Source organism: Polypterus senegalus, chromosome 6 (genome assembly GCF_016835505.1).
Source record: "Polypterus senegalus isolate Bchr_013 chromosome 6, ASM1683550v1, whole genome shotgun sequence".
Lineage (NCBI taxonomy): Eukaryota > Metazoa > Chordata > Cladistia > Polypteriformes > Polypteridae > Polypterus > Polypterus senegalus.
In genome coordinates this window covers 70114886-70134790 of record NC_053159.1, presented here as the reverse complement: position 1 = coordinate 70134790, position 19905 = coordinate 70114886, and the positions used below count along the sequence as shown (strand labels likewise).

General features: G+C 38.7%; 1 protein-coding gene across 8 annotated transcripts in view; it reads right to left on the bottom strand.

Moving 5' to 3' along the window:
• Nucleotides 1-19905, bottom strand: part of armc8 (armadillo repeat containing 8) — a 276158-nt gene that overhangs the window by 213900 nt on the left and 42353 nt on the right. For all 8 annotated transcript variants that reach the window (XM_039756304.1, XM_039756308.1, XM_039756310.1 and 5 more), the window contains exons 3-4: nt 4997-5068; nt 536-678 (exon numbers count right to left, since the gene is read on the bottom strand). In XM_039756304.1, the coding sequence (XP_039612238.1) occupies nt 536-678; nt 4997-5068 (215 nt within the window). The remainder of the gene's footprint in view (nt 1-535; nt 679-4996; nt 5069-19905) is intronic.

Below are 19905 nucleotides of genomic sequence, written 5' to 3'. Positions count from 1 at the left end.
AAGCAAAAGAAGATTAAGAGGTGATATGATTGAAATGTTTAAAATTATGAAGGGAATTAGTACAGTGGATCGAGACTTATTTTAAAATGAGTTCATCAACACAGGGACATTGCTGGAAACTTAAGGGCAAATTTTGTACAAACATTAGGAAGTTTTCCTTTACACAAAGAACGATAGACACTTGGAATAAGCTACCAAGTAGTGTGGTTGACAGTAAGATGTTAGGGACTTTCAAAACTCGACTTGATGTTTTTTGGAAGAAATAAGTGGATAAGACTGGCGAGCTTTGTTGGGCTGAATGGCCTGTTCTCGTCTAGAGTGTTCTAATATTCTAATAGGCTTCGGGGATTCTACTGTTAAGAGCAATGGGGAATACTGAATACTAAGCTAAAAGCAAGGTTTTAGCTATCATTTAAGGTTTATGAATAAATAGTCGATTATGTTAGTTGATAAATTATCCGTTTTATGTTAGATTCTACAAAGAAAGAATGCAGTGGAACAGATGTTATGGAAATATTAAAAAAAAAAATTGTACCTTGAAGTAAAGCTGGGATGATGTGGCAGTCAACCAAGGATTTAATGTTGTTTTCTGTGCCCATAGCCAGGCTGCCTAGAACCACAGCACATTCAGTCCTTAGTTCAGACGTAGAACATTCCTGCTGAAGAAGGTATAACAACCTACAACAATAGAATACAACAGACTTAACTGAAAATAAAATGGGCATAGGTCAAGAAGCAAATATGGACATGGTGCAAGTACATTTATGGGGTACAATCGCATTCACACACAAACAATCAGTAACTCTGAACTATTACAGAGTTGCCAGTTAACATTATAACCAAATCTTGAAGACAAAAACACCTGGCAAAAAAACTATATACAGGGAAAAAACATACAAATTCCACATACACTCTGAGCAAATAGGCAAGTAATTGGGGCTGTCCTCATCAAGCTGTTTGGAAGCAGTGTTAATCACTGCATTGGTAAGCTGCCTAAATCTAAACCTCTCCTCTAATACATCAACATTTGTTTAATAAGACTTTATTAAAACGTATCAAACCTAAAGACACTGTGAAGATTAATTTTGTCATTTTGTATTGTTTATAGATAATATTGAACATTGCAGGCCTTGCCACTTTTTTGTAAGACTCTGTAGATATTACACTCTTCAACACTATGTACTTTTAAATGAACTAGATTATTTAGGAAGAGTGGAATTAAACTACATTTGTAAATTACCATTGCGGTGGCAGATTTTCATTTAAACTTGAACCTTGTGCAACTGTAATTTATTTAAAATATTTAATAAATATGCCTGTGATACTCAATAGGAATTTTTTTTTCTTTACTAGTTCCTGCAATTAATTCAATAGATTATAAATACAAGCTGATGTAACTGCAATATTTTCAGTTCTGAAAAGGAAGCTGCAACTTGTTTCATAATAAATATCACTTCACAGTGAAGGCCGTTTACAAAATATGTGCACAATAAGTAATTCTGTTTAGGAGTCATTGCATCATTATGTGCATCTACTCTTGATGAATTAGTGATCTTTTCAGAATGATTAATGTGGAATTACCACAAGAGGTTTATTTTACAAAACCAGGTCTATATGCATCAAGAAAGTATTGTACAGTTTATGCTTTAACAGTTTAATTCTTAATTAGTTCCCAATGGAATAGTTAAAATAATAGCAAACAGAAAGAAAGACAGTTCATTATTAGTTTGCAATCCATATGGTTGAGAAAATTGTAACTCATAGAACTCTGACTAAAGGCAACAATCACCAATATATATGACAAAGTCTACTTTCTGGGAGTAAAACTGTCAAAATTTAAGAATCTAGTCTAGGCAGCCAGCAAAACAGATGGGTGATGTTCTGACAAAAAAAAAAAAACTAATCTTAACTTAGGTCGCAGGTTATAATTTATAAAACTGTTATTTAGAGTGAAAAACTGGTAACTGTTTCACCATGATTATCTTTGCTGAATGAATTCTGAATTGTGTCTTTTTTGGAGGAGAGGCACAATATAAGGTAACTAAGCACTGGACGCAACTTCCCATTCCCGCTTTCTCTTTGCATACATGGCTAAGGCAAATTTAAATACTGTAAATATTCCAAAAACAAGAGAGCAGGATGCCAGGAAGTAGGGTAAATTCAGGTAATGAGGTCTAAATATCTATAGGTAGTAGAGCAAAGAAGGAATATAATTTTCACATCCTAAAATAAGCTGACTATTGTATTTAAAACAAATTTTAACGTTTGCACAGTCAATATTTGAAAATTCTCTTCCTATTCACTGCAAAAGTGTTAAAAGAAAAAAAAAAAGTTTCTCCGCTTTAGCTGTAACATACAGTCTTTTTAGCATACAATTAAGGAGATAATATTAATTTCTATTTTGTGTAACTGTATAACTTTATTGCTTGGAAAGGAAAAATAAAATGCCCTGTCCTCCTGACATATTTGTTCAGATATCTGCATTTTGTAATCCATACTGGAATACAGTTGCCGACTTTGGTGAGGGTTTTGAAAAGGAATCTATTGAAATGTTCCAGCAATTCTCTTACAACATATCACTAGTAGTTAAATCATGAAATTAATTTTATTCTAATAATATAGAATTAGATTAATGAAAGCTATTTAGTTTTGTCAAGTTCCAATACATTTGAGTAAACCTGAGCATTTCCCTAATTTTATATGGGTGCATAAAAGCTGCAGGGTTTGACTCTTCACCATTTAACAAATAATATGCTATTGTTGAAGTCTTTTTTTACTTTAAGCCAAAAGCACAACATTGCCATTCATCAATGAGTTAGAGCTTGAACCACAATGCTATTATGATAGGGTGTGGTGAGACAAATCTATAGGGATGTTTTGCTGTACACATTTACAAGAGCTTTTAACAGTATTTAGCACAACCCAGCAATCTTAAATCACACTGATGTGAGAGGAGCATGTGAGTGCATGCATGTGGTTAATCTTGCATTTTGAAATTAGTTCAAGTGTGTGCTTCATGTGTGGGTGTGTGTGACCTCCAATGAACTGGCACCCTATCCATGGTTTGTTCCCGGTCTTGCACCCTATGCTAGCTAGGATAGACTCCAGCAAACCCCTGTGACTTTGTTCAAGACAAAGTAGGTTAGGAAATTACTGACTGTCTGCATTTTTTGAACACTTCATGCAAGTAACTTCTGAATATTTTCTGGTTTTCAAGAAGTTTTGCCTGTCTCCTGATCTGCTCTAATCCATCTCATGCATGACTATCTGATGTCCCAGAACTGAAAACCACACAGGAGTTTTTTGTTCTCCCGCCGTCCCAAGTGCTGATAGGATTTCTCTACCAACAACTATTCAAGAATTTTTGGTCTGTATCTCAAATCCAAATCAGATATGGAGTCTTAATGGGACAAATGTACAAAACGGAAAAAAAAAGGCAAAACTTAAAATGAATGTACGATTACAATACAAGGCAGTAATGTCTGTTGGTGGTCTTGCAGGGTCTTTTTAATGTTGTAATACAACCAATTACGGTGTTATGTTGTATGTAGATTAGAATTTTGCTGCTGCTTAAAAGCACATCTTACAGACATTGTTTAGTGTAATTTCAGATTAAATGCTTGAAGAACCTTGTCAATTTTTCTTCAGACAACCAATACATTCTATTCAACAGATGCCTTCCCACCACAGGAACTTTTTAGAAACTCAGGAACATACATAGCACTCCCACTACAGGAACTCAGCCCATCTGTAGTTAACAGTATTTTTTTAGCTTCTTCTCCAGGGTATGTCCTTTTTGTTCATCCAAGAATTATTGTGGGTTCAGACAATAAATTCTGCTGATTGGTTTACCATAAGCATGGGCACTATCTTACAAATCTGTTTGGACTTTGGGCAGCTATTAGTGAAGATGTGGCATCGCACTTCACACTGCACTGTTCTTCATAGTCACCACCCTGGTGCGGCACACCAAAGCAATGATCTCCCCCATGAAGTCACTACTGCTTCAGAGCAATAAGAAGGGGGAATGCCCAGTGAACTCTTGAACATGCCTCTCTTCACAATGCATCACACTTCTTTGCATATCAAATCGTGTACAAAAGTTACAGTTCCTGTTGTGCAGAGGGAAAGCAACACAGGAAAGTGGCTCAGGGCCTACATTGTACAGGAACTCTCTGGTTGCTGAAAACAAAGTTCCTGCAGTAGGAAAATACCTAATAAATATTAATTCAGTTAAATATTCCTACGTGTTTTTTTATTATACACTTAAAAGAAATACGGCAGCTTTGAAGGATTTTGTTTTTCCTTAAACTTGACATAAAATCTGTTTATAGTCCAGCACTTTCAGTTTTAGCGTTTTTTCATTCAATGGTTACCAAATCTGATCTACATGAAACAAATGACCTAGAAGGGCTCCTAACATAGTCAAACTATCTTCATGCATTACTAAAAGCATTCTCATTTATTCATTTTCCCTGTTACTAAAGGCTGTTTCCACTTAATAAGATTACAATACAAGTAAAGCAGCCTTCTTGTTCAAACATACTTAAAATGAACTATGTTACTTAGGTTGGCTGATAAGAGAAACGTTAGCTCTTTTTAAAGAAATCATTTTTATTAATTCTATAAACTGCATTACATCGAAAGATTAAAAAAAAAAAAAAAGATGTACAATGCTACATTCTGTTTAAATCAGATGTGAATCAACATGACGAACACTTTTAAAAACTGACCTGAAAAAAACACAATATACTATTCTGTCACAGGATACAGATAAATGACTATAAATGGTGGACTAATAAGCAGGAGGCTTTCAATGCTTTTGTAATAAAACATGGAAAATATTTGTCACTTATTAATAGCTTTATTAATATTGACAGAATGAAAACATCTTGCATGAGATAAGAGACTTTCTACAACAAAAAGTTAATATAATGTGCATTTTGAGGAGACTAAGGGTGACACTAAGCTAAAGCAGCATGCTTTGTACTTTCACCTCGGTACAGCTCCAAGCACAATAAGGTTCGCTTTTTGCTTGTTGTTGCCAATCACAGCATTCTTCATATCTCTGAAAATAAACAGTTTTAGAAACAGCATTAATAATATGATTTTTGTGAAGAAGACTCCAGTAAAAAAAAAAAAAAATTTACAGCAGAATTCTTGTAGTTATTATTTGATACAGTTGAAATGAAAAAATAAACCCTAAGGAAAAAGGAATATTAAACTGTTTAATGACTGGCCTATATATCAGGCATAAACCTAGAACAGCAATCTTTATACCTGCTCAAAACGTATTTTTCACTCAAAAAATCAAAGTGCTTTACAACAGTCTTAACTTGACACAGCAATGTAAGCATTTTACTTTGGTATTTACTTGAATTACTACACTTCTCATTAAATAAACAACATATATTTCGACAGTACATTTTAATACAAACTCGAAGTAATTTACACAGCCTTTGCCATGAAGCTCAAAATTGTGCTCAGGTTCTTCCTGTTTCCCCTGATCATCCTTGAGGTGTTTCTGCAACTTAATTGGAGTCCACCTGTGGTAAATTCAGTTGATTGCACATGATTTGGAAAGGCACACACCTGTCTATATAAGGTCCCACAGTTGACAGTTCATGTCAGAGTACAAACCAAGCATGAAGTCAAAGGAACTGTCTGTAGACCTCTGAGACAGAATTGTCTCAAGGCACAAATCTGTGGAAGGTTAAATAAATATTTCTGCTGCTTTGAAGGTCCCAATGAGCACAGTGGCCTCCATCATCCGTAAGTGGAAGAAGTTCGAAACCACCAGGACACTTCCTAGAGCTGGCCGGTCATCTAAACTGAGCGATCAGGGGAGAAGGGCCTTAGTCAGGGAGGTGACCAAGAACCCGATGGTCACTCTGTCAGAGCTCCAGAGGTCCTCCGGAAGGACAACCTTCTCTGCAGCAATCTACCAATCAGGCCTGTATGGTAGAGTGGCCAGACTGAAGCCACTCCTTAGTAAAAGGCACATGGCACCCTGCTTGGAGTTTGCCAAAAGGCACCCTGAAGGACTCGAAGACCATGAGAGACAAAATTCTCTGGTCTGATGAGACAAAGATTAAACTCTCTGGTGTGAATGCCAGGTGTCACGTTTGGAGGAAACCAGGCACCGCTCATCACCAGGCCAATACCATCCCTACAGTGAAGCATGGTGGTGGCAGCATCGTGCTGTGGGGATATTTTTCTGCGGCAGGAACTGGGAGACTAGTCAGGATAAAAAGAAAGATGACTGCAGCAATGTTCATCCTAGATGAAAACCTGCTCCAGAGCGGTCTTGACCTCAGACTGGGGTGACGGTTCATCTTTCAGCAGGACAACGACCCTAAGCACACAGCCAAGATATCAAAGGAATGGCTTTAGGACAACTCTGTGAATGTCCTTGAGTGGCCCAGCCAGAGCCCAGAGTTGAATCTGATTGAACATCACTGGAGAGATCTTAAAATGGCTGTGCACCGACGCTTCCCATCCAACCTGATGGAGCTTGAGAGGTGCTGCAAAAAGGAATGGGCGAAACTGGCCAAGGATAGGTGTGCCAAGCTTGTGGCATCATATTCAAAAAGACTTGAGGCTGTAATTGCTGCCAAAGGTGCATCGACAAAGTATTCAGCAAAGGCTATGAATACTTATGTACATGAGATTTCTCAGTTTTTTTATCTTCTATACTAATAAAAGGCAAAGCCCTCACGGACTGACTCACTCATCACTAATTCTTCAACTTCCCGTGTAGGTAGAAGGCTGAAATTTGACAGGCTCATTCCTTACAGCTTACTTACAAAAGTTAGGCAGGTTTCATTTCGAAATTCTACGCGTAACGGTCATAACTTGAACCTACTTACATACATATATACGGCCATAGCCTGCAGTTCGGTCGCCGTGTGAGGCGGAGTTGTGTCCCTCGTCGTCACGCCTCCCACGTAATTGAGTGCCTGCTCATATAAGGCCGTCCGTCCGCAGCAATCCAATAGACAAGCTGCCGCTAAATATTTGCGGGTGAAGGACTGTGCTTATGCAAACGAAGATGAGATGGTCAGGGATAGAATAGTGTTTGGCACAAACTCAGCGAAAGTGTAAGAGAAACTTTTAAGTGCTGGGTCTTAGCTAACATTAAATAAAGCCGTGGACATTGCAAGATCGCACGACATAGCATAAGCACAGCTGAGAACCTTCGGTGCATGTACTCCAAGCGGCTTACGTGAACAGACTGTGAAAACAGTACGCAGAGAACAAGCAAGAGCTCCAAAGAGCACTGAACAAAAAACGCATTACACAATTGAGAAGGCAGCAAAAGAATATGATGCGAGTGACGCATACAAGCATATTCATAAGTGCAGCTACTGCTGAAACAAAGCACGGTGTAAACCTTAAGTTTAAATTAAGTTCATAGACACGCTGCCGCTGCCGTTTGTCATGCCTACGACGAATACGATATTCGCGAGATACAAGTTTAATGAGAAGACGTATTTCTGGGTCTGACATTAAATGGACATCGCAAGATCGCACAAGCACAGCTGAGAACCTTCGATGCATGTACTCCGAGCAGCTCACGTGAACCGACTTTACAGGACTGGGAAAGGTAAATCCGTACATGCAGTGTGTGATCCCTCAGATAAAGAGGAAGACGAGTTGCTTATTGATGCAGTAGGAAACGAACAACCCTGTGACGCTGAATAAGCCTTTGTATACATATCAATAGGAAAGCAAGGTGTAAAGCTTAAGTTTAAAATTACGTTCATAGACACGCTGCCGCTAAATATTCACAGGCAAATCCACAACTTAATACCGGGATGCCTTTTAAACATCTTAGATTCACAAGTACCGATATGGGTAGAAATTGCTGTAACGGAGTTAAAATTTCTGGTGAAGGACTGTGCTGATGCAAACAAATAGGAAAGCAAGGTGTAAAGCTCAACTTTAAATTAGGTTCATAGACACGCTGCCGCTGGCGTTTGTCATGCCTAAGACGAATACAATATTCGGGAGATACAAGTTTAATGAGAGGACGCAGGGTATAAATGAGACTTTTCATCACTTTGTAACAGAGTTAAAATTGCTGGTGAAGGACTGTGCTTATGCAAACGAAGATGACATGGTCAGGGATAGAATAATGTTTGGCACAAACTCAGCAAAAGTGCGAGAGAAACTTTAAAGTGCTGGGTCTGCGATAACATTAAATAAAGCCATGGACATCGCGAGATCGCACGAGATAGCACAAGCACAGCTGAGAACCTTTGATGCTTGTACTCCGAGCGGCTCACGTGAACTGACTTTGCAGGACTGGGAAAGGTAAACCCGTGCATGCACTGTGTGATGTCTGAGATAAAGAAGAAGACGAGCTGTTTATTGATGCAATAAGAAAGGAACAACCCTCTGAAGCTGACCAAGCCTTTGTAGACATATCAATAGGAAAGCAAGGTGTAAAGCTTAAGTTTAAAATTAAGTTCATAGACACGCTGCTGCTAAATATTCGCAGGCAAATCCACGACTTACCGGGAATGCCTGTTAAACATCTTAGATTCACGAGTACCGATTTGGGTAGTGAACACTTCGATGTAAGAAACCTGTTATCTTTACAACAGTTGACAAACACGGAATATAACTTGAACACAACACATCCTCCAAATACGAACCTGATTGAAAGAAATAATGATAATCAAATCCTTGATGACAGCACTCATAACAGTTACAAAACAATTACATTGACAATCATGTTACGTTATTTTTAAAATGTTTCCTTTTCTTTTTCATAACTTCTTTAACACACTACTTCTCTGCTGCGAAGCGTGGGTATTTTGCTAGTTTTTAATAAATTTGCAAAAATCTCAAGTAAACTTTTATCACGTTGTCATTATGGGGTGTTGTGTGTAGAATTCTGAGGAAAAAAATGAATTTAATCCATTTTGGAATAAGGCTGTAACATAAAATGTGGAAAAAGTGATGCGCTGTGAATACTTTACGGATGCACTGTATATAATGCACAGTTTACTGTGTAAGAAAACCATGCAATTTGCTGCCCTTACATGAATGATTAATTTATCAAAATCTTATCCTAATTTGACAAAGACACCTAGCCATAGCACAAACTCATTTTCTCTCAGCCAAAAGAAAGATGTGTCCATTACATTTCATATGCCACAGCAGCAAAACTCCCAGTAGGAAAGAAATAATCTATGTTAATAAAAGGCAAAGCCCTCATTGATTGACTGACTGACTGACTGACTGACTCACTCACTCATCACTAATTCTCCAACTTTCCATGTAAGTAGAAGGCTGAAATCTGTCAGGCTCATTCCTTACAGCTTACTTACAAAAGTTGGGCAGGTTTCATTTCAAAATTCTACACGTAATGGTTATAACTGGAACCTATTTTTTCGTACATATACTGTAATAGACTGCAGCTCAATGGCCGTGGGATGCAGAGTTGCCTGTCGCGTCATTACGCCTCCCACGTAATTGAGTGCCTGCCCATATAAGGTAAATATTCGCGGATGAAGGACTGTGCTTAGCATATTCATAAGTAAAAATATCACAAATCACAAACTGATGTTAATTATGTTTTGTCCATGAATACTTATTAAATAATTCCAAATAGTCTGTCCGCTTCCATTCATAGCTTTTCCGATGGCTGTGCTGCTTCTAGGCATGTATTTTCGTATTAAAGCATTTAACCAATCACATTTCAGCCATCATTTGTTGCCAGGCAGAGAGGACTTCACAATCCGTTGAGCAGCCACTCTAACACACAATAAATGTCAATTAACCTGTTGCTTCAACCAATCAGATTTTGAGTTGGTGTCAGTATGGCCCTCTAGCAGGCATACGGCAACGTCACCGTATTCAGACCCATTGATTGGACAGAAGCCGCAGATTCGACTTTCAGCATAAGCTTCGATGGCGATAGAAAGGGACTTTTTAATGGAACTGAGACGCACGGATAATCCGTACGACAGAGTGATTGAACTGTTTTTGAGGAAAGAGAGGAGGATGGATTTTGTTTACAAATTTTTGGTGAGTAAAATGTTGCATTTTTCCTAAATAATATTGCAAGTTTATGAGTTATTATTGATGATTTTTATGTGTGTCGCGGCTGTGGCTGCAGTAGAAAGGAACTTGTTGACCCCTGGTTTGTCTATTCAATAAAAGCATTTATTGTGGCTACAGGAGTTATCTGCGATACAACGGCTCTTTACACTCTATTTCTACATATTAAGATTTTTTTAACCATAAATTAGTTTTTTGAGGGGCGGGTTGATTCAGATGGAGCAGTACTGAAGGCCTAGGTGAGAGATGCACGGTCTGCCAATGGACCAGATGATACGTAAATTTAATAAACATTACAACAAAATAAACAAAACTGTAGAGAGGCCCATGATTAAATGAAGAGGCAGGCCAGAGCACAATAGCATGGGGCTCTATGTAGTGCGCGTTAAGTTGATCTAAAATGTGTGCTCAGATTCAAAAAAATATATCTTTTCAAGTTCTATTTGGATATAAGTAGGTTCTATTTAGTCGACAGAAATATCTTTGGTAGGAAAGTAAGTTAAACTTAGTCTTTACAATTCTACGGTGAAGAAAAAATTATGCAATGATGACTAAATTTAACTTGCAGTTCTACCAAACATATTTCTGTCGACTAAATAAAAATTACTTACATTTAAAATTTAAATAGAACTTGAACAGATACGATAGTTCACAATGCCCACACAGCACTACGTGCATTTAAGAGCGGAAGTTATCCGTTTTAACAAGCAGCGTATTGCACCTATACGAAATAGCCTGCCCATTTAATTACTTAGGAATCTATACTAATAAAAGGCAAAGCCCTCACTGACTCACTCACTGACTCACTCACTCATTACTAATTCTCCAACTTCCCATGTAGGTAGAAGGCTGAAATTTGGCAGGCTCATTCCTTACAGCTTATTTACAAAACTTGGGCAGGTTTCATTTTGAAATTCTACGCGTAATGGTCATAATTGGAACCTATTTTTCTCTACATACTGTAATGGACGTTAGCCCGATGGCCATGGGGGCGGGGCTGCGTGTGACATCATCACGCCTCCCACGTAATCACGTGAACGGACTATGACCGCAGTACGTAGAAAAGAAGAAAGAGCCCCCAAAGAGCGGTGAAGAAAAAAGGCGAATACTTTATTAGCAAGATGCAAGTTTAATGAGAAGACATGAGGTATAAACGAGACTTTGGATCACTTTGTAACGGAGTTAAAATTGCTGTAGCGAGAAACTTTTAAGTGCCGGGTCTTAGCTAACATTAAATAACGCCGTGGACATCGTGAGATCGCACGAGATAGCACAGGCACAGCTCAGAAGCGTCGATGCATGTACTCTGAGCAGCTCACGTGAACCGACTATGAACGCAGTACGCAGAGAAAGCAAGACCTCTAAAGAGCGCAGAGAGTTTTGCTCACGTGAACGTGTCTGCAAAAAGTGGCGTTTCCTGCACTGCAAAAATACTACAAAGGTCGGGCAGCGTAGCTGTGCCGGCCTTTGAGACGCTTCTGCCTTAAGTGAAAGTAAACACTTTTAATTTTTTTCCCCCTTCCCAGGAGCTATAACCCAGACAACTGTAAACACGGGATCCCATTTCTAGACCGTGGCAAACTAATATTAAGGCGCTTTGCACTTTCTTTTACAAGTATACGATTATGAGGTCATCAGGTCGGATTATGAAGACACGCACAGGAGTGGAGGACAGACAGTGCCATCCCGGACAGTTAATGGCAGGGCCATCTCTCCAGTCTACACGTGACCCACCGCAAAGCTCATATCGTCAGCAAAGACCTCTCTCTACACTATATTAAAGAAAAAGGCAAGTCTCCTTTCTTTACACCTTTTTTCCTTTTATCCCCAACCAAAGCCTTTCTCTCTTAACACTGCAGAGGACACAAAAATGATTTTCTTTTAATTGCTGGTAATGCCGGTAAGCACATTACCACAGGCTGAAATTTGGACGTTCACATAGAAAATATAATTTCTATACCACAGCCGTCGTGTAGCGCCTTTCAAAAGGGATCAACTACCAAGAGATGATCCATATACATATATATATATATATATATATATACACATACACACACGTGGACAAAATTGTTGGTACCCTTCAGTCAATGAAACAAAAACTCAAAATGGTCACAGAAATAACTTTAATCTGACAAAAGTAATAATAAATAAAAATTCTATGAAATTTAACTAATAAAAGTCAGACATTGCTTTTCAACCATGCTTCAACAGAATTAATAAAAAAAAAACTCATGAAACAGGCCTGGACAAAAATGATGGTACCCCTAGAAAAGACTGAAAATAATGTGACCAAAGGGACATGTTAATCCAAAGTGTGTCCACTAATTAGCATCACAGGTGTCTACAATCTTGTAATCAGTCAGTGGACCTATATATAGGGCTCCAGGTAGTCACTGTGTTGTTTGGTGACATGGTGTGTACCACACTCAACATGGACCAGAGGAAGCGAAGGAAAGAGTTGTCTCAGGAGATTAGAAAGAAAATTATAGACAAGCATGTCAAAGGTAAAGGCTATAAGACCATCTCGAAGCAGCTTGATGTTCCTGTGACTACAGTTGCACATATTATTCAGAAATTTAAGATCCATGGGACTGTAGCCAACCTCCCTGGACGTGGCTGCAGGAGGAAAATTGATGACAAATCAAAGAGACGGATAATACGAATGGTAACAAAAGAGCCCAGAAAAACTTCTAAAGAGATCCAAGGTGAACTTCAAGCTCAAGGAACATCAGTGTCAGATCGCACCATCCGTCGTTGTTTGAGCCAAAGTGGACTTCATGGGAGACGACCAAGGAGGACACCATTGTTGAAAACAAATCATAAAAAGCCAGACTGGAATTTGCCAAACTACATGTGGACAAGCCACAAAGATTCTGGGAGAATGTCCTATGGACAGATGAGACAAAAATTGAACTTTTTGCCAAGGCACATCAGCTCTATGTTCACAGACAGAAAAATGAAGCATATCAAGAAAAGAACACTGTCCCTTCTGTGAAACATGGAGGAGGCTCTGTTATGTTCTGGGGCTGCTTTGCTGCATCTGGCACAGGGTGTCTTGAATCTGTGCAGGGTACAATGAAATCTCAAGACTATCAAGGGATTCTAGAGAGAAATGTGCTGGCCAGTGTCAGAAAGCTTGGTCTCAGTCGAGGTCATGGGTCTTGCAACAGGACAATGACCCAAAACACACAGCTAAAACACCCAAGAATGGCTAAGAGGAAAACATTGGACTATTCTAAAGTGGCCTTCTATGAGCCCTGACCTCAATCCTATTGAGCATCTTTGGAAAGAGCTGAAACATGCCGTCTGGAAAAGGCACCCTTCAAACCTGAGACAACTGGAGCAGTTTGCTCATGAGGAGTGGGCCAAAATACCTGCTGAGAAGTGCAGAAGTCTCATTGACAGTTACAGGAATCGTTTGATTGCAGTGATTGCCTCAAAAGGTTGTGCAACAAAATATTAAGTTAGGGTACCATCATTTTGTCCAGGCCTGTTTCATGAGTTTATTTTTTAAATAATTCTGTTGAAGCATGGTTGAAAATCAATGTCTGACTTTCATTGGTTAAATTTCATATAATTTTTATTTATTATTACTTTTGTCAGATTAAAGTTATTTCTGTGACCATTTTGAGTTTTTCTTTCATTGACTGAAGGGTACCAACAATTTTGTCCACGTGTGTGTATATATGTGTGTGTATATTTTATATATATATATATATATATATAATATTAGTTAACGTCAGCTGCAAGTAGGGTGACTACCCTTTTGGGAAGCAGGGTAAAAAGGCACCGGGCTTCTTCTTGGTTTTTTTAATTTTTAAAGAATGCTTCCTGCTCTATTTTAACTTCGTTGTTTTTAAGAAGACTTTTTTGTATTGTTTTTAACCTCCACGTTTCACTTCTGATTTTATTTATTGGAACTTTGGAGACTGCATTTTAATTTGAACACCTTGTTTTGTTAATTGTTTTAATAAAAGCACTTTGCACTTTTTCACCATCCCCTTGCTTTACCGATGAGGTTAGCAGTGAGGCACATTATCGACGGTGTAGGGTTCAAGGGCTCCCCGGCAGCAGATGGGAGCATACAGCAAACCTGCATCGTCACAACGCGATTTTGTGTTTTTTTCATGTAAATTTGAATTGATTGTTGAAAAGTATGAAGGTGGCATGCGTATCCGGGACATGGCTGTTGCATACTGTTTGCCGAGAACGACGGCATCTATGATTGTGAAAAACAAAGATGTTATTAAAAAGTAAAGTGAGGTAAAATTTTCATTTATTTCATCTAATTGCTTTTGTATTTATGTATTTTAGTATTAACACTAGAATTTCCACTCTAAAACTCCACTTCACTCCCAGAAAATCAATCAAGGCATGAGCTGGGAGAAGTTCGTGCACGTTCTAAATTGGTGGGGGGATGGAATAGCCGGTGCTCCTAGCTTCTCTTTATCAGCACATTTAGAGGACAAAGGACGCTGGCGGAGAGGTTTGAAGAGATTTAAGAAGCAATTTAAGGTGGGACGGAATTACGAGTTTTATCGTAGGCTCTGGTAATTCTAAATTATTTTATACACCCCCATCAATGTATAATATGCCAATAGCAATAGGATTTTTTTTTTCATGGGAATGGATTAATCATTATCCCATTATTTCTTATGGGAAAAATTTGTTTGGTATAAGTCAAAGGGTCTGGAACGAATCAAGGACGTATACCAAGGTTCCACTGTATGTATGTATGTATGTATGTGTATATATATATATATATATATATATATATATATATATATATATATATATCTCTCAAAAAATTAAAGGAACACTTTTTAATGAGAGTATAGCATCAAGTCAATGAAATTTCTGGGATACTGATCTGGTCAGTTAAGTAGCAGAGGTGGTTGTTAATCAGTTTCAGCTGCTTTGGTGTTAATGAAATTAACAACAGGTGCAGTAGAGGGGCAACAATGAGATGGACCCCCAAAACAGGAATAGTTTAACAGGTGGAGGCCACTGACATTTTTCCCTCCTCATCTTTTCTGACTGTTTTTCACTAGTTTCTCATTTGGCTACAGTCAGTGTCACTACTGGTACCATGAGGTGATACCTGCACAGGTAGTCCAACTTCTCCAGAATGGCACATCAATATGTACCATTGCCAGAAGGTTTGCTGTGTCTTCTAGGACAGTCTCAGGGGCATGGAGGAGATTCCAGGAGACAAGCAGTTACTGTAGAAGAGCTAGATATGGCAATAGAAGGTTCTTAACCCATTAGCAGGACCGGTATCTGCTCCTTTGGGAAAAGCAGAACAGGATGAGCACTGTCAGAGCCCTACAAAATGACCTCCAACAGGCCACTGGTGTGAATGTCTCTGACCAAACAACCAGAAAGACTTCATGAGGGTGACCCAAGGGCCCCATGTCCTCTAATGGGCCCTGAGCTCACTGCCCAGCAGCATGCAGCTCGATTGCCATTTGCCATAGAATACCAGAATTGGCACATGCACCACTGGTGCCCTGTGCTTTTCACAGATGAGAGAAGGTTCACCCTGAGCACGTGACAGAAGTGAAAGGGTCTGGAGAAGCAATGGAGAACATTATGCTGCCTGTAACATCATTCAGCATGAGCACTTTGGTGGTGGGTTAATGATTGTCTGGGGAGGCATATCCATGGAGGGTCACACAGACCGCTACAGGCTTGACAAAGGCACCTTGGCTGCCATTAGGTATCAGGATGAAATCCTTGGACCCATTGTCAGACCCTATACTGGTGCTGTGGCTCCTGGTGCACGACAATTCCTGGCCTCATGTGGTGAGAGTATGCAGGCAGTTCCTGGAGGATGAAGGAATTGATACCATTGACTGGCCTCCACACTTTCCTGACCTAAATCCAATAGAACACCTTTGGGACATTATGTTTTGGTCCATCCAATGCCACCAGGTTGCACCTCAGACTGTCCAGGAGCTCAGTGATGCCCTGGTCGAGATCTGGGAGGAGATCTCCCACAACACCATCTGTTGTCTCATTAGGAGCATGCACCGATGTTGTCAGGCATGTATACAAGAACACAGGGGCCATACAAACTACTGCGTACAATTTTGAGTTGCTGCAATTAAATTTTGGCAAAATGGACTAGCCTGCCACATAATTTTTTCACTTTGATTTTTGGGGCATCTTTGAATTCAGGGCTCTGTAGGTTGATCATTTTCATTTCCATCAAACGATGTGGCATCCTTTCATTCCTAACACATTACCCAGTCTATATCAGTATAGATATCCAGGAGGATTTCTTTTTCCCATTGAGATCTGATGTGTTTTCAAAGTGTTCCTTTAATTTTTTTGAGCAGTGTTTATATATATATATATATATATGTATATGTATGTATGCCTGTGTATATACAGTAATCCCTCGCTATATCGCGCTTCGACTTTCGCGGATTTTAAACGTAAGCACATCTAAATATATATCACGGATTTTTCACTGGTTCGCGGATTTCTGCGGACAATGGGTCTTTTAATTTATGCTACACGCTTCCTCAGTTTGTTTGCCCTGTTGATTTCATACAAGGGACGCTATTGGCGGATGGCTTAGAAGCTACCCAATTAGAGCATGTATTACATATTAACTAAAACTCCTCAATGCTATAAGATATGCATCCCGCGCGGAGCTTGATTGTTTGCTTGTCTCTGTCTCTATCTCACCCTCTCTGACATTCTCTGCGCCTGACGGAGGGGGTGTGAGCAGAGGTGCTGTTTGCACAGAAGCTGTTTGCCTAGTGGATACGGACGCACCTCTAAGAAATGCCGCTTTATCGCGGTGCCTCCAAAAGCACACTTATTGATTTTTTGATGGTTTGTTTTAATCTCACTCTCTCTCTGACGTTCTCTGCGCCTGACGGAGGAGGTGTGAGCAGAGGGGCTGTTTGCTTAGAAGATACTGACGTTCCTCTAAAAAATGTCGCGGCAAACTTAAAAGCACACGTATTGATTTTTTGCTTTTCTTTGCGAGCGCACTCTCTCTGAAATTCTCTGCTCCTGAAGAGAAGATCTATTTGCATTCTTTTAATTGTGAGAAAGAACGGTCATCTCTGTCTTGTCATGGAGCACAGTTTAAACTTTTGACTAAAGGGTGTTATTTCATGTCTAGAGGGCTCTAAGAATGTTAACAGTGTGGGAGAGTTTATAAGAGCTTAAAATATATAAAAATAACTACAGAAACATATGGCTTTTACTTCGCGGATCTTCATCTATCGCGGGGGGTTCTGGAACAACCCCCGCGATCGAGGAGGGATTACTGTATTTTTATATATATATATATATATATATATATATATATATATATATATATATATATATATATATATATATATATATATATAAAAATAAATAAATAAATAAATAAGTAAATAAACAAACAGCAACACTCATAACAGTGACAAAACAATTACATTGACAATCATGTTAACGTTATTTTCAAAATGTTTCCTTTTCTTTTTCATTACTTCTTTAACACACTACTTCTCCGCTGCGAAGCGTGGGTATTTTGCTAGTAATAATAATAAAAAACAGGTAAGTCCGAGTTATAACTTGCATTCCCAATTTAACCACTTTTGCAACATATTTAAAAGTTGTTTTTGTATGTTGCAAGAGACTCACAAGTCAATCAAAAGTAATAATGGTGTTTTTACATACCCAAGAATATTTTCTTTCAAATATATGTTTCCATGCTGTATGCTCTCATTCATTATTAAAATATGTGATTTACGTATATGCCAAGATGAGCAGTGCATAACAGCTGAGTGAACCTAGTTTTACCAAAGATCCCACCTACATCAAGCTGCATAAAGTGAAAGGCTCATTACCATTTGATAGTTGAGAGCATTCCAATGATGTATAATTGTCTATGATTGGACATATATATGTCACAGGTGTGTGTAAAAGGCAGGAAATATATTATGTGTCCAACAGCTCATCCAGAAGTACCGCTACACATAGTGCACGGGAACCGTTTGGTAGACTCACATAAGACATGAAGTTTAATTTAAAAAAAAAAAAAAGTCACATTCTGTTCAGAGTTTTGACTATTTTGAGTCTATTATTGTTTTTGTTAACTAAAAGACTTGATGCTACTCTTGATCTGTAAGTACTGCTCATAGTAAAACTCTGAAACACTGTAGCATGCAGTTTTACAGTTAAGGTGCTGTATATTCTCCCTATGTTAGTCTCCTGAGTAGGACTCTTCCAGATTCAACTTAAATTACCAACAACTCATAGTTTCATGTGAGGACCCCACTCAACCCAATCAAATGTTACACAGATTTTATGTACTTGTATGGTGACACAATGCTGGCAGTGTTTCATATTGGTACTCACTATTTTCTGAATTTTCCACTCAACTGTTTTGATTATGCCAGTGTTCAACTTGATTGCCAAAAATGTGTTGTATAGCTTGATTGGACCACTCTATATTGCCCCCTGTGTGAATGGTTTAGGGGTGGGTGTGTGTGTGTATGTATGTATGTATGACTAGCTCTGGGGCAATATCCGTAGCTGCTCCCTGCCCTGCACCCAGGGCTGCCAGCAAAGTTATTGCCTCAACCCAGTGACCCAGAACTGGAAGTAACTGGTATGAAAATGTATGTTCATTACCAGTCATAAATTTTACACCACCTCAGTTTTTCTAGAAATTTAAACAGTCAGGCCATGACTTAAAATGGTGAAAAGGTAAGCAGTAAACTGCCACAAGTTTAAATTGGTTAGAAAAAAACAGAAAAAAGGAAATATTAGAATACTACAAAGTCAAAGTGAACTTTGTCATCTCAACCATATACAAGTATACAGATAGACAAAATTGCAAATCTCAGGGTCCAGAGTGTAACATGACATGCAAATAATAAATTAAAAATATAATTAAAATTTAAATTTAAAATGAAAACACAAACAAGACATTGTGCAAAGACAAGACAAAGAAGTAGCATCAATATTGATGTGTAGTTAGCAATATGAACATTGATGCAATGTATGGTATTTGCAATCTAGATACATAAATATACTCAATAGATATGTAATATAATAAATAAATAATAAATAACAGATGTAGATAATACAGAAATTATCAGTGTATGATAATAGTTGTTTAAGACATGTGTAACCAATGACAGGTCGGAATGTTTCACAGCAGAAGGATATCAAGAGTGTCAAAATACTTGAAGGTTAGTATGAGATTTTCAGTTTTTTTTTCTACATGCCCACTCATCATTGCAGTAAAGTGGCTTGCATGTATATAAGTTCTGTTTTTAGAGGTGGCAGAAGCAGTGTGGAAGATCCCGGGGGCAGCATGATGTTAAGGAGTCTTACCCCTTGGGGGTAAAAACTCTCCTGCAGCCTGGCAGATCTGGCTTTGATGCTACAGTATCTTCTCTTGGATATTGTGAAAAGTCCAGGTGAGGGGAGTAAGGGGTCTTGCACAATGCTGAAGGGCTTTTGGATACAGCATTTGTAAAATATTTCCTTTAGTGAAGCGAGAGGCACCCCAATAAGGTTCTCTGCCGTCTTCACTATCCTTTGCAGGCGCTTGCGGTCAGATATGTTGCAGTTGCCATACCAAACTGTAATGCAGCTGGTCAGAAAACACTCAATGGTGCCTCTGTAGAACATGGTGAGGATGGAAGGGGGAAAGACTTGCTCGCTTCAGCCACCTCAGGAAGAGTAGTCTCTGCTGGGCTTTCTTGATTAGTGATGAGGTGTTATGTGTCCACATAAGTTCCTCAGTTATGTGCACACAGAGGAACTTGGTACTCCTAAAAGTCTCCACATCTAAACTGTTAATGCTGAGTGGGA